Source organism: Numenius arquata, chromosome 6 (genome assembly GCF_964106895.1).
Source record: "Numenius arquata chromosome 6, bNumArq3.hap1.1, whole genome shotgun sequence".
In the NCBI taxonomy this organism is placed as follows: Eukaryota; Metazoa; Chordata; class Aves; order Charadriiformes; family Scolopacidae; genus Numenius; species Numenius arquata.
In genome coordinates, this window is record NC_133581.1 from 13,040,978 (window position 1) to 13,054,491 (window position 13,514).

Here is a 13,514-nt window from a genome sequence, read left to right on the forward strand (position 1 = left end):
CCAAATAGCATTCCTAACTGCTATGGCTAAAAATATGTAGATATAAATGCTGCTGAATCTGGGGGTGTAGCTGGGTTTGTAGTTGTTTATTCTTTTGTTTTCTTTCTCCCCCTGCTAATATTAATAGATCTAAATCCCTCTTCTTTGAAAGAATAACATCTTCTTAAAATTACATCATTAGGCACAGAACACTAGAAGGGAGAATTCTGACAAGAGGTGGGTGGTGGTTTTTTTTCATTGGCATTGCATGATCTTAAGGGTAAGGGAGAGGCTTAGTGTGTAGTGTCCATGCTTCTGGATTTGGTCATATGTTTGTGTGCTTCAGAGCCTTCAGCCACATCCTGGAAATTGCAGCAGGCAGGACTGCATGGCTGGGTGGGGCTGCCCACAAGGGAAAAATATATGAATCCCAACTTGTACCAGTTCAAAAAAAGAGACTTCATACTGATACCACTGACAGGCCATGACTGCCTTTTGGGACAGAGAAGTCTTCCTGCTGTTATCATACTGAAATCAAACAGAGCATCAAATATTCACGCTCTGATCTGTTGAAAGTGACCAGCCCATTACAAATTTTAAAAGTACTCATTTTAAATGAGTACTTTTATGAGTTGTAGGGCCACTCTGCCCTAAGACTGACACTTGCGCTTTTGTTTGAATTTACGTTCATGGTTTTGCATTTTTTAAAGAATGCGATTACTTTTGCTGAGATGTATGGAGTGTACTTACTTCCTTCAAATCCTAGTAGTTGCTGGAGCAGAGTGGCCTGGCTGGACCTTCCCGGGGAAGCCATCTTGGCTCCACGGTTGCACCCCGAACAGGTTCCCCCTCCCCCCAGTGGTTCCCCAAGGTGCACCTTTTCCCCCTAGGGCCTCTCCTCGCAATCCCTGAAGCTTTCTTCCCCGAGACGGCTGTGAAAGCACGGACACCTTGTTTCTCGGTAATTACGGGTGTCGTCCTCCGGCAACCCCAGGCTCCCCCCACGACCTCCCCCTCAGGTCCCGCAGGGGTCCCTGCCCCGGGCTCCGCGCCAATCACACAGCTCACAGAGCCCGGCCCGGCCCGCCCCGCCCCGCCCCCGCCTATCGGTGCCCGCCTCCGCTCCGCCAGCGCGGGCCGCGCCCTGCACTTCCTCCCCTGCCCCTACCCGAGCCCGCCCCCCTGCCGCCGGCAGCCAATGGGGGAGCGGGCGGCAAGCCCGGCTCCCGTAGGGTGCGTGAGGGAGCGGTTGCTGTCTCACTCCCTTCGTGCTCGTGCCCGCTCGCTTCAGCCCAGCTCGGCTCTGCCCCGCCTGAGCGCCGGTAACCGCCATTCTCTCAGCAGGTGAGTGAGAGGGGGGTCGGCAGCAGGCCCCAGGCAGGTGTGGGGCGCAGGTCCTCCATCACCGGCTTTCCCGGCGGGGCTCGGCTTAGCTCCGCCGCCTGCAGGTTGTGGGCTCCGGCGGTCCCAGGGGAACGGGGTAGGGGGCAGCGACGGGCCGTGTTCCTCTGTGTCCAGCTGATTCCCTGCGGGCTGCCGCTCCGCTCCCCACCCTCCCGGCCGGGACGCTCCCGCAGCGGACAGCCGCCCGCGTTGCGGCTGAGGGAGGACGGGATTGGGGTCAGGCGGACGGGCTCGGTTGGTCCGGTTTTGCTCTGATTATTATTTTCATTAGGGCGAGGACGAAGTTCTGCGATAAATGTCCGAGTGCGCCGGGTGGTGTTTCCTAAGCGGGGCTTATCCTTGCTGGACGAAAGGGTGAAAACGCGTAGAGGGCGGTGGGAGCGGGGCTGCTCCCGGGCGGTGCCGGCGGGGGCGGGAGGGTCCACCCGGGCGGGTGCGGGAGCGGCCTGTAAAGGCAAGGTGCCCTTGGCATCCTGCTTGCGCTTTCCCCTGGCTTGAGGGTTAGTGTGTTGCCGCCGCAGATAAGGGCGGGGGGGGAAGGGGGCTGTTGGAGGCAGGGGGAGCGGTGTTAGACGGGGAAGTTCGCTAAATCTGCGCCGCGTAAAGGAAGACGACGCGGGCGACCCGCGGCTTCGCGGGTTAGTGGAGCTGCTGTGACCCATTACCAGGGCGAGTTTCAGCTGAGCCGCGCACCGCTTGGTATCAGCCGTGGGTTTTCAAGTGCGCGTAAACTAACTAAATAAGTAATATCGTGTGTGTGAGAGACTAGTCCGTATGCCCATCTGATTACAGGCTGTGAAACCTATGAAAAACGCAGTCACTGCAAACTGCTTTTGAGATACACACAGACAGAAAATGTTGTATTTTGCTCATGGCATAGCAGGTTTACTGGATTAGAGTGCGAATCAGACTTGTTGCAAAAGGTAGATTAAGATTTTTGCAGCATCTTGGAGCTCCATTTTCTTATTTGCTCACAACTTTAATATTTTGCACTATGTTTTCTGGTTTAAATAGAAAAATCAACCTAAAATATGACTTCAGTTATAACAGATGTATAGTAGTGTTGATGGAAATGTAGCAGGAACCACCTTTTTTGGAAAGAGAAAAGTGCACAGTTGGGATCAAGACAAATATCTCATTCTTCCTCTTATCTGGCAATTTGTCAGCACTTGGAGGACAATTGTATTGAAACTCTGCAGTCTAGGGGAGATTGCTGTACAGAAGACTACTTGCTTCCTCATCACATGTTCGTAGGAGTGTAGCATTGAGAATGGGGAAGATCTAATGCCTTGATTCGCCTTTCCTTAAACAATTATGTTTTCCCGAATGTCTGACCTCTTCAATTTCTAGATCGACAAGCTTTTTTATGTGTGTTCTGACCATTGTGAACGGGTGTTACATAAATAAAGTCTTCAGTGGTAGTTAGCAGGTTCTTGTCCTGTTGTGAGCACATCGATATACTGATATAAACTAATAATTACCAGTTTATAACAGCACAGGTGATATTGTAGGAAGGTACGATGTGGATTAGTTTAGGAAATGTAACTACATGATTACACAGGTATCAGGCTCTGTCATAGCTGTGACTTGGTTTGAAAGATAAGTTGATCTAAGGGCTCCTTAAAACTTTGTGGTGTTACAGCCTTGATTCAAGAGCCTCTTCCAGGAAGAAAACGTTATTCTTGGTTTTAAAAAAAACAAAAATAATGTCAATCAACTGAGGCTTTTTAGTGCTGAGAACCAGAACAGAAACTGAAGTTGCACAAGCTGAGTACACTCCTTTTATCTCGCCGAGCTTTGAGATGCACTCCGATGCCTTCACTGCTTGCGGTCCTTCGGCGTCGGCAGGGCCTTCGCCGCAGAAAAACCTGAAGCGGTCGGGGGTACCGGTAGTCCCGGCTGGGGGGGGCCGTGTCCCCGTCCCGTCCCCCCCCCCCCCCCCCGCCGCCCGCAGGCCTGGCCGTTGTTGGCCTGCGCGGCGCTGCGGCGGCGCGACCTTTCACCCACTTCTCGGGAGCGGTCACGTGAGCGGGCCCGGTGAGGGGAGGGGCGCTGAGGAGCGCCTGGGGGAGGGGGCTGTGCCCCGGCGGCGGCTGCCCGCGGAGCTGGAGCGGGTCCGCCAGGTCCCCCGCGTTCCGGGGTGGAAATCGGGGAGAGGGGGGAGACGGGGCAGCGCACGGCCCGGAGCAAAGAAAAACAAATACAGGTTGTGGAGCGGTCGGCAGCTGGGTGTGCGCTTGGCAGGGAGGATGTTTCTGTTCCCTGCGTGCAGGGATATTCGGGATGTTGAATCCTGAGCATGACTGGTTTTGGAAAATCTTGGGTAAAAGGCGATTTAAGTGAATGCCTGTATTAAAAACAAAAGGAAAAAAAAAACCAAAACAAAAAAAACCCATACCAAAAAACATGTATTTTTTTTACTATTCCAAAACCATTATCTTTGTCCTGCAGCATGCTGTATCATAGTCCTGAACTCCACATGTTCAGCCAAACAAGATCTAAATGACTGAAAAGCAGTCCTCTAAAAAGAAGCCTGGATTAACTTCAATTTGAATGGTCAATTTAAATATCTGTAAACTGTTTGGAACTGGTTCTTCTGTCTTCCAAACTTTTACAGGCTGAAAGACCTTAATTCAGATTCTTTCAACCTTGTACAATAAATGATCATTGAACTACTGCAACAGCGATCCAATCAGTTTGCCTGTTGTCTGTCTTCCAGGATCTCCAGCGTCCTAAAAGGTGACATCTTGCATGTCTCGTAAAAGTCCTGCTATTCCAGAAATATTTGTTGTTATAGGGAAGATAATTCTTCTTTACTGCATGAGCATAGAAGCTCGTTAGTGCAAAGGGAGAGAGAAGGAATAAAACTTGTATAATCTAAATTCCTAGGTATGTGTTGTATAGCAGTATTAAAAAGAAATACCCACAACCTAGGGCCTAGTTTCTTGGGGGTGGAGGAGGTTTCTGCATGGTATGGTAACTGTGCAGTGTTTTAGTTTTGTATGCTCTTCCCTTCCATATACACCCATTGCTCCACTTGGGAAGGGAATAAAGAAATTGGTCCAAGATTCCAAAGGAGATGCCAGCAGAGGGTAGGTATCTGATATTCACCCACAGGTGATCCTTGGAAAACTGTTGAGGACAGGACATAAACTGATAGGTTTGTCAGTGGGACAGCAAGTTACTGCAAACTCCTTCTCTGTCCTGATTTCAAACCGTCTGCTTTGGGTGAGGTTTGCAGTAGGTCTCGATGTTGCTGTACCTGAGCGAATACATGTATTCAGTTCTCCACCTTGGCATGAACCACAGCTTTTGTTCATTTTTTAGATGTGAGAAATCCTTTAAGACGTTTGTAATTCCAAGGGACCGCAGCTGTCAGCGGTAGGTGAGGGTGGGAAGGGTTGGAGCCAATGACTAGCAATAACCAAAGATGAGAACTTGAAATCTACATGTCAGATGATGGCTGTTGGAGGAGAGACTTCTGTTTTTTTCCAGGTGGCTTAAGCCGCTTCAGTCATGGCTTAAACATTCTTTAAACAATGTAATTGTAAATGATTTAGTATCACTCTTTCCTCCTCACCCATCTCTATTCCTAGTTGATACCCGAGTGCTAAGCTAAACTAAATTTTGAAGTTTATAAGTTTATTTTAATAAAGGAGCAAATAATTCTTCAAGATCAGATTTCTGGTTGTTTTGATGTTTTTTTTTTCCTTCTAAGCTTGCTAGTAGGAACTTAGCAGGAGTCAGAAGATATCACCTGTGTGATAAGATGCTTCTCATTGCTTTATTGGTGGTACCTTGTATCTGCATGAAGTTATGAGGCCTTCCAGGCACTTCTGAATTCAGAACTGTCATCATACTTCAAGACACAGCACTACATGTCCTTGTGTTGAGAGCTGGAACATGCTGCAAGTCTGCCCACCATCTATGAACAGACTGTGGTTTGGGTGCCAAAGATGTCTATTTGGGGGTTCTGATAGTATGAAACCTGTGTGGGATGGTACGTAGCAGTGTTCCCGGAGAAACTGTATGCAGCAGTCACTGCTTTTCCATGAAAACTCTCAACCTTTGATGGCCAAAGTAGAATAATTGGAGAGAATTGTTTTGTGAGCTTAGATTGGTTAGTGTCAGGTGTATGCCCTGTATACAAAAGCTAATCTATAAGTAGATGTAAAAAATCTGTGAGGAGAGCCTCAAAAACTAAATTGTTGAGGTAGCTTGCAAGTGAGAATCGTAGAATTAAGTTTTTCCCCAAGGTTTTAGCTATTCTGGGTCATGTGAATAGGACTTCTCTTGGGTTTTCGTCTGCATTTGTTAACTTGCTTTCTTTGCAGGAAAAGGAGCCATAGATGTGAAAACTACATTTTAAAAATATGTCTCTGTTTCCAGTGGATGTTTGGACTCCTGCCAAGGAGAAATGGCAGGGTTTTCTCTATTCCAAGAGGAATTGGAAGTAGGGAAAAAATGGATTGCAGGAGCCAAGCTATGTATAGGAAGCAAGTGGCTAAAATGAGCTCTGAGATACGAGGTGACATGGATATCCCTTGAAAGCAGAGGAGTTGTTTTTTGTGAGATAGAGGTGGTGACTTTACTTTTTTATCATTATCATTTTATCCATATAAAGCTTATGAAATCTACAGAAACACTCAATAACATTTCCAAAGTTAACTGCTTCAGGAATTAATACCTTGTTCTGTGCAATGTACTGTAATACATTTAAATTTTGTATCATGGCGTGGTGATTTTTTCATTTTCTTTTAGACATTGTGTTATGTGCTTTGGACATTACCAACCACAAGTGACTTCTTGCATGCCTGACTAAATGGAAGCATCCTGCACATGGGGTCTCTTTTAGCTTCAGATTTTCCAGAGCTGAGGCCCTCATCTTCTTCCATGGCTGTAGGAACATGTAAGCCCTAATACAGAGTTTCCTGTTCAGTGTCTGCAACCTGAAGTCATAAGGTCTGTGAGCAGTCTATGGGTTAAACCTCAGTCTTCATATTGTAAATGTCCTCAAAGTGCAAAAATAAATAGCGGTCTGAGGAGGCTTTATGCATAGTAGGCATAGCAGCAGAATTTTTCAGACCATCAAGGCTTAGGCCTTGTATGTGTTTTGTTGACTTAAAAATGACATCCAACCTAGCAGTACTTGTTTATAACAATGGAAAAAAAAAATGTGGTAAGTTTCGATTGACTCCAGCAGAGATGTGAAAAGGGAAGAGGAAAAACATCTGCAGCTGTTACAGCATGTTTGAATTGAAGTAAAACCAGAAAAGAGCAAGGGACAGGCAGCTTTTTCCTTTGATTACAGCCAAAAAAATAATAAAAAAATCCAAGTTTTAAGGGGCAAGTATGTTTTTTTTAAGATACATTAATATTACAAGAGAACACTGAAAGAAATGAAAATAGCCCTTTCAGATTACTTTAGAAATTGTTGTGCTAGTTTTTTCTCCCCTTTAAGTAAGATTTGGCCAAACTGCTAAGAAAGTCAAAAGCTCTTGTTTATGGCTCTCTGTTGGGAATGAGGTTCATTAGTGTATGCTGTGCAGAAATATTTTGCTGACCAAACTGCGTGAAGTTAGAAGTTATTGTTTCAGTGTTACTGAGCTGACTGATGTGGGTGCCGCCTTACTAACGTTGGCAAGTCAATTTTCTAAGTCTAACGCATGCTCCTCCGGCCAGTGCCCTTTTACCTACTTTGCTAGCAACCACGTGACAGCAGAGGAATGCAAAGGAGGGGAAGTGTACAGCAGCTTATGATTAAATTGGCCTTTAAGGAGGAGAATAATTGTTCAAAGAAAAGGACTTCAGGAAATCTTTGGTGTTCAGCCTTCATCATTCAGAACAGTCTTAAAGGCTTGCAGTTTTCTTAAGTAAAGGAAAAGGATATGAAAAGAAACAAGCCATTTGATTGTTTCACATCTTAGGGTCAAGTAATAGAGTCCTAGAACTAGACTTGTCTGCTTTCAGGGCTTGTTTACTTAATGCAGGATTAATTCTTGCTGTATTAATATTTCTTCATTTGGGAATGAGGAATATTTTCCTTAATGAAGCTTATTTAATTTTATGATCATGCTAAGTTTTAATTCATTAAAATAATCAGGATGACTGTTTATGATTAATGCTATTTATAATCTTTTTCTACCTTGGACAGTAGACATGCATGTGCCTAAAAACGGAAGGGTTCCTGAAATTCTTTCAGAAATAGAAAGGAGGATAGTTACAAATTCCCAGTCTGAGAAGTCACAGGAAAATTGACGGGTAATAGAAACTAGTTGATCTGGTATTTAAGACACTGGCATTCCAGAATACAAAATTCCATGAGTGAACTGGAGAACCTGTTGACACTCATTGAGACAAATCCAGGTGCCTGATTCTCTGTATGGGAATATGGTTGGTTTTGTTGTGGTTTGTTTTTTTCATCTCAGTCTTAATAGTACTGCTAAACTTATGATGAATTTTAACTTTGAGTGCTTTACCCTTTTGCAAATCCAGGGGCTACCATGTGTTACTGCTGCCTGTCCCTGTTTTATTGCTCTCTTGCAATTTTGGTCCCAGCATTGAACTCGTGATGCACAATTTAAATGAATGAAGGGACAGCTGATATATGACTTCCTGATACATGTCTGCAGCAAGGCCCCTATGAATAAGCAGTTGTTAGTGATGGAGTCATTAAGTACTACAAATTGCAGTTGTTACTAGGGCATACAGGGCTTGTCTTAAAGGTTTTGAAAGCGGTGTTCAAAGCAGATCTGGTTTGTTTGGTGTCCTAATTAGACACTGTACATGACTGGATCAAATTGCATACTATCTGTATGACACTGTGAGCTTTAGCCACCCTTCTGGAAACCCAGAAGCCTGATTCACCCAGGACTCAGCCTCTAAAACTTGAGCAGTGGCTGATGGATTTGGGAGTTCTTTACCATCAGCTACTGTAGCAGTAGTTGTATTGCAGAGGCTGATCATTGCAGGCTGGTCTAGGGATAGGCACTTTAAATACTGCCAACAGTCACTACCAATAGTCAGCAATCCTACTAGATCCTGCACAATAGCACTTATCTTGTTAATCTCTGCCTAATGTTCCTTCTCTTCCTATATTGTTTATTTATTTCCTAAGCCTATTATTACTACAGCATTTCCAGTACTTACATTTCCTAGTTCTCTACTCATGCACCTTTGCGCTCTTCCTTTGTTCTCCAGATGACTTTGACATAGCAGAATATTTGCAGACTAGAGCAGTATCACTACAGTCATAATAAACTGCTTTTGAAGTGCCCAGCTAAACTGCACTCGTTATCCCTCACATGCTGTTCAACAGGGGATGAACATCTATCAGAATTTAAATTTAATTGCAAAGTCTGAGCTTCAGGTTTGCAAAAGCAGTGTGAATTTCAGCCTTTAGGATTCAAAAAGCATGAAGTAACTGTACTTTCTCTTGATTTTTGCTTAAATAGAAATGCCAGTGCCACCTTAAAACACTTGGTACTGATAATGTTGTGTTTTATACCAGTAAAAATGTGAAATTAAAACTCGTCCTTGAATCCTGACCTGCAGATGGTATTATGGATTACTCTACCTTTTTGCCATACTTGTAAGAGGATGTTGTTTTTAAGATTATGCACAGAAGTTTTGGTAAGCTAATAAATGAATGTGAACAAAAGACTTTTGAATCACAATGATCTCCTCAGGAATATATAGTTCAGACAATTTCAGTGTCATACATAGAGCCTGTCTGCAAAAATCTATGTTATGATTGTAAGTACTCAAACAACATTACTCTGAATTAATGTGTAGGGGTAACTTCCAGGATATTTATGTAGAAATGCTTGTTATGGGAAGAAAGAAGCTATGAATATTATCTGATAAATAAAAGCATACTGTTCAATTCGACTTGGCTATATCCTCAGAGTTAAGACATAAATATGTAAACAGAATCACAGTTACTCTTCTGCTTTAACTTCCAGTGGTTTTTATTTGGTCCTGTTATGCCTGCCCATTATGATGGTCTTTTGTCTATATTGACACCATTGTTGATGTTTGTTTGGGTAGTTTAACTGAGCTGCATTTTAATTAAATTTCCTCTTAATTTCAGATTTGTTTATGTGAAGGTCATTTTTATTACAGTTGTAATCTGGTTTCCTCAAGTCGGCATAGTTTTGATTTTGCACTTATTTATCAGTCAGAACTTAGAGCCACAGGGCCTATCGTATCTTATTGCTGTGACTAATGAACTTGAAATTATCGTGGAATGATTAGAGTTGAAAAGAACCTTCAAGATCACCCAGTTCCAACCCCCTGCTACGGGCAGGGACACCTCCCACTAGACCAGGTTGCTCAAAGCCCCATCCAGCTTGGCCTTGAACACCTCCAGGGATGGGGCACCCACAACTTCCCTGGGCAACCTGTTCCAGTGTCTCAGCACCCTCACAGTAAAGAATTTCTTCCTAATATCTAATCTAAATCTCCCCTCTTTCAGTTTAAAAGCGTTACTCCTCATCCTATTACTACACTCCCTCATAAAGGGTCCCTTCCCATCTCTCCTGTAGGCCCCCTTTAGCTACTGGAAAGCTGCTATAATGTCTCTCCGGAGCCTTCTCTTCTCCAGGCTGAACTACCCCAACTCTCTCAGCCTGTCGTCTCAGGAGAGGTGCTTCAGCCCTCGGATAATCTTTGCGGCTCTTCTCTGGAGTTGCTCCAGCAGGTCCATGTCCTTTTTATGTTGGGGGCCCCAGAGCTGGATACGGTACTCCAGGTAGGGTCTCACAAGAAAGGAGAACAGAATTGCCTCCCTTGACATGATAGCCATGCTTCTTTTGATGCAGCCTAAGATGTGGTTGGTTTTCTGGGCTGCAAGCGCACATTGCCAGCTCCTGTTGAGCTTCTCACAGACCAACACTCCCAAGTCCTATTTAGAGACAAGGCTGTCGTGTGAGATGTCTGTCATAGAAGGCCACCAAATTTGGCTCCATGATCTTGCCAGGCACAATGGAGAGACTGACCAGCTTGTAGTTCCCTGGATCTTCCTTTTTTTCTGTTTTCAAAAATGGGGGTTATGTTTCCTCTTTTCTAGTCAGTGGGAATTTCGCCAGACTGCCAGGACTTCTCAGATACGATGGATAGTGGCTTAGCAACTTCATCCGCCAGTTTAGTCAGGACCTGCAGATGTATCTCATCAGGTCCCATGGAATTGTGCTCCTTCAGGTTCCTTAGATGGCCTCAAACCTGGTCTTCTCCTGTAGTGGGCAGTTCTTCATTCTCCCAGTCCCTGCCTTTGCCTTCTGCAATTTGGGTGGTGTGGCTAGAGCCCTTGCTGGTGAAGACAGAGGCAAAAAAGTCATTGAGTACCTCAGCCTTGTCCATATCCCAGGTGACCAGGTCTCCTGTTTCCTTTTGGAGTGGGCTCATGTTTTTGCTAGTCTTCCTTTTGTCACGAACATACCTATAGAAGCTGTTCTCATTGCACTTGATGTCTCTGGCCAGATTTAACTGTCTGGACTTTAGCTTGCCTAACCTGATCCCTGGCTGCTTGGACAATATCTTTGTGTTCCTCCCAGGCTACCTGTCCTTGCTTCTACCCTCTGTAGGCTTCCTTTTTGAGTTTGAGTTTCTGCAGGAGTTCCTTCTTCATCCATGCAGGCCTCCTGGCGTTTTTACCTGACTTCCTCTTTGTTGGGATGCATTGCTTCTGAGCTTAGAGGAGGTGTAGTTGAATATTAGCCAGCTTTCTTGGGCCCCTCTTCCCTCTAGGGCTTTATCTCATGGTACTCTACCAAGCAGATCCCTGAAGAGACCAAAGTCTGCTCTCCTGAAGCCCAGGGTAGTGAGCTTGCTGTGTACCCTCCTTGCTGCCTTAAGGATATTGGACTCTACCATCTCACAGTCACTGCAGCCAAGGCTGCCCTCGAGTTTCACAGTCCCCACCAGCCACTCCTTGTTGGTGAGAACAAGGTCCAGCGTGGCACCTCTCCTTTTTGTCTTCTCTATCACTTGCAGGAGGAAGTTATCATTAATAAGTTACTATGTCCAGGAGCAGCTTTGGTTTGCTAGTTGAGGTGAAGACTTCAAATACTTTTTGTTTCAAAATGATGAAAAAAAAATTAATTTCTGAATCTCCTTTATCATTACAGTGACATGTTATGTACCTGTGATATGCTTTTTCTAAATATTATGGCTTCAATTTTCTGCTGTGCTCTGAATTCTTATATATTGCATGTATGCACAATATTCAGCTTTCTGCAAGCCTGCCAAAAGACCTAAGTTACATGAGTGTTTTTCTTCCATTTTCAGCTGTTGTGGTTAGAAGAGGTATCTTAATTAACATACTGGACACCCAGACTGAAGTGCAAGCGTAGCCTGTGAAGAAAAGGCAAGTATTGTATGCAAATTTCTCATACTTTGAAATATTTCCCAAAATTACTGTGTAGAAGAGAACTTGCTAGAAAGGGACTAGCTCCTAGTTCCTTTGAACAAAAAGGAAATAATTTTTTAACTTTGCTTCTTCGACAGAACTCTCTCTGAAAATGGCAGAAGCTCATCAAGCAGTAGCTTTTCAATTTACAGTAACTCCAGATGGCATTGACCTGCGTATGAGCCATGAGGCACTCAAACAAATTTACCTATCTGGTGTCCATTCGTGGAAGAAAAAGTTCATCAGATTCAAGGTATTTTAAATGAGTCAAGTCCACCAAACTTTAGGGTTATTTAATGTTTTACAGAAGTTTGGTTTAGGCAAAAACTAATTTCTTGTCCTTTATGTTGAATAAAGTTCCTTATTGTAAAAGACTTGTGTGAGTTTTAGTTAAGGGATATCAAGGATGGTAGCACTGAGTGATGCTGTAAAGCCTGAAAGAGTAGAACTTTTTGATTTATTCTATGGAAGGAAGATGAAACAGATGTAGAAATTCAATAGGTTTAGTTTACGCTAAAAGATTACTTAATAACATGATGTATTATGAAAAGAACGAAGTAATTTAGAAATATAACTACTTGTGATTTTTAGTGTCATATCACTTAGAGGTACAAGCCTATACTCTTGATTTTATGTATTCTTTGCCAAAATTAAATTTTTAAATTAAGGAGAATATTTGCTGTTTTCAAAAAGTTACCTGAACATCTAGGTTGTTCAAGTTATGCTAAGTAGTAATGTTTCTGATGAGGTATGTGATACAGATTTCTGTGATTTTATTGTTCATGGGATCATAAATAATAAGTATCTATTTTTTTAGTAGCAAACTAGGTAAGCTACAAACTATCTTCAGCATCTTTCTAGAACATATTTTTAACAGTAGTCTTAATAATATCTTCTTATAAAGCTATGAGAAAGACTGTTTAAATGATGTATATATAAAAAAAAAAAACCAAACCAACAAAACCCCAAACAATAAAAACCCACAAACCAAACAAACCACTTGATTCTGGTTTTCAGTGTCTCGTTCAGGAGAATATTTTTGCCATGTATTCATTTAGAGAGGCCTAACTCAGTGTGGGTAGGAATTACTGAAGTGTCATTTGTTCCAAAGTTGTTTGCTAACTTCAGTATTTTTAGTAGGACTTGCATATGGGTCAGTGTTGTCTACAACAGAACTTAAAAGCTCCTTTAATTCTTTATATAATTGTGACAATTTTCTGTAGCAGTTGAATTTAACTAAATCCATTCCCTGCTCTTGAGTTAAGCATATGTAAGAAAATGATGGATAATCTTAACTTCTTGTTTAAAACTAAATGACTGAAATGTGTTGATTTTTGTTTCTTTCCATGGTAATATGAAGTCAGCCGCTTTGGTATGAAAAAATTATGTGAAGGCTTTTCTTTCCAGAATGGAATTATCACTGGCGTTTATCCTGCTAGCCCATCTAGCTGGCTTATTGTAGTTGTGGGTGTGATGTCAACAATGTATGCCAAAATTGATCCTTCTTTAGGAATAATAGCTAAAATCAACCGAACACTTGATACAACGTAAGTAGACTGAAAAGTTTCTGTTCCTCTAAAGGAAATCAGTTTTATTTGTAGCTACTCTTAAAGCTAATCCTGTTAAAGTGTATCAGTTTTTGAACAGTATTGTGACAGAGTAAGCCAAATAAGCAGTTGTATGAGGGTATGAAATAGGTTGTTATACTAGTATTACTACACTG

At 43.1% G+C, this 13,514-nt stretch overlaps 1 protein-coding gene across 6 annotated transcripts in view; it reads left to right on the top strand.

Annotated features, from left to right (window-relative positions):
- The first annotated feature begins 1,233 nt into the window (after nucleotides 1-1,233).
- The window catches only part of CPT1A (carnitine palmitoyltransferase 1A), a 43,721-nt gene continuing 31,440 nt past the window's right edge, over nucleotides 1,234-13,514 (top strand). For 5 of the 6 annotated variants that reach the window (XM_074148481.1, XM_074148484.1, XM_074148483.1 and 2 more), the window contains exons 1-2: nucleotides 11,904-12,044; nucleotides 13,199-13,338. In XM_074148481.1, the coding sequence (XP_074004582.1) occupies nucleotides 11,904-12,044; nucleotides 13,199-13,338 (281 nt within the window). Of the gene's footprint in view, nucleotides 1,324-11,670; nucleotides 11,750-11,889; nucleotides 12,045-13,198; nucleotides 13,339-13,514 lie in introns of those variants that run through there. The other variant, XM_074148480.1, reaches the window with a different exon arrangement.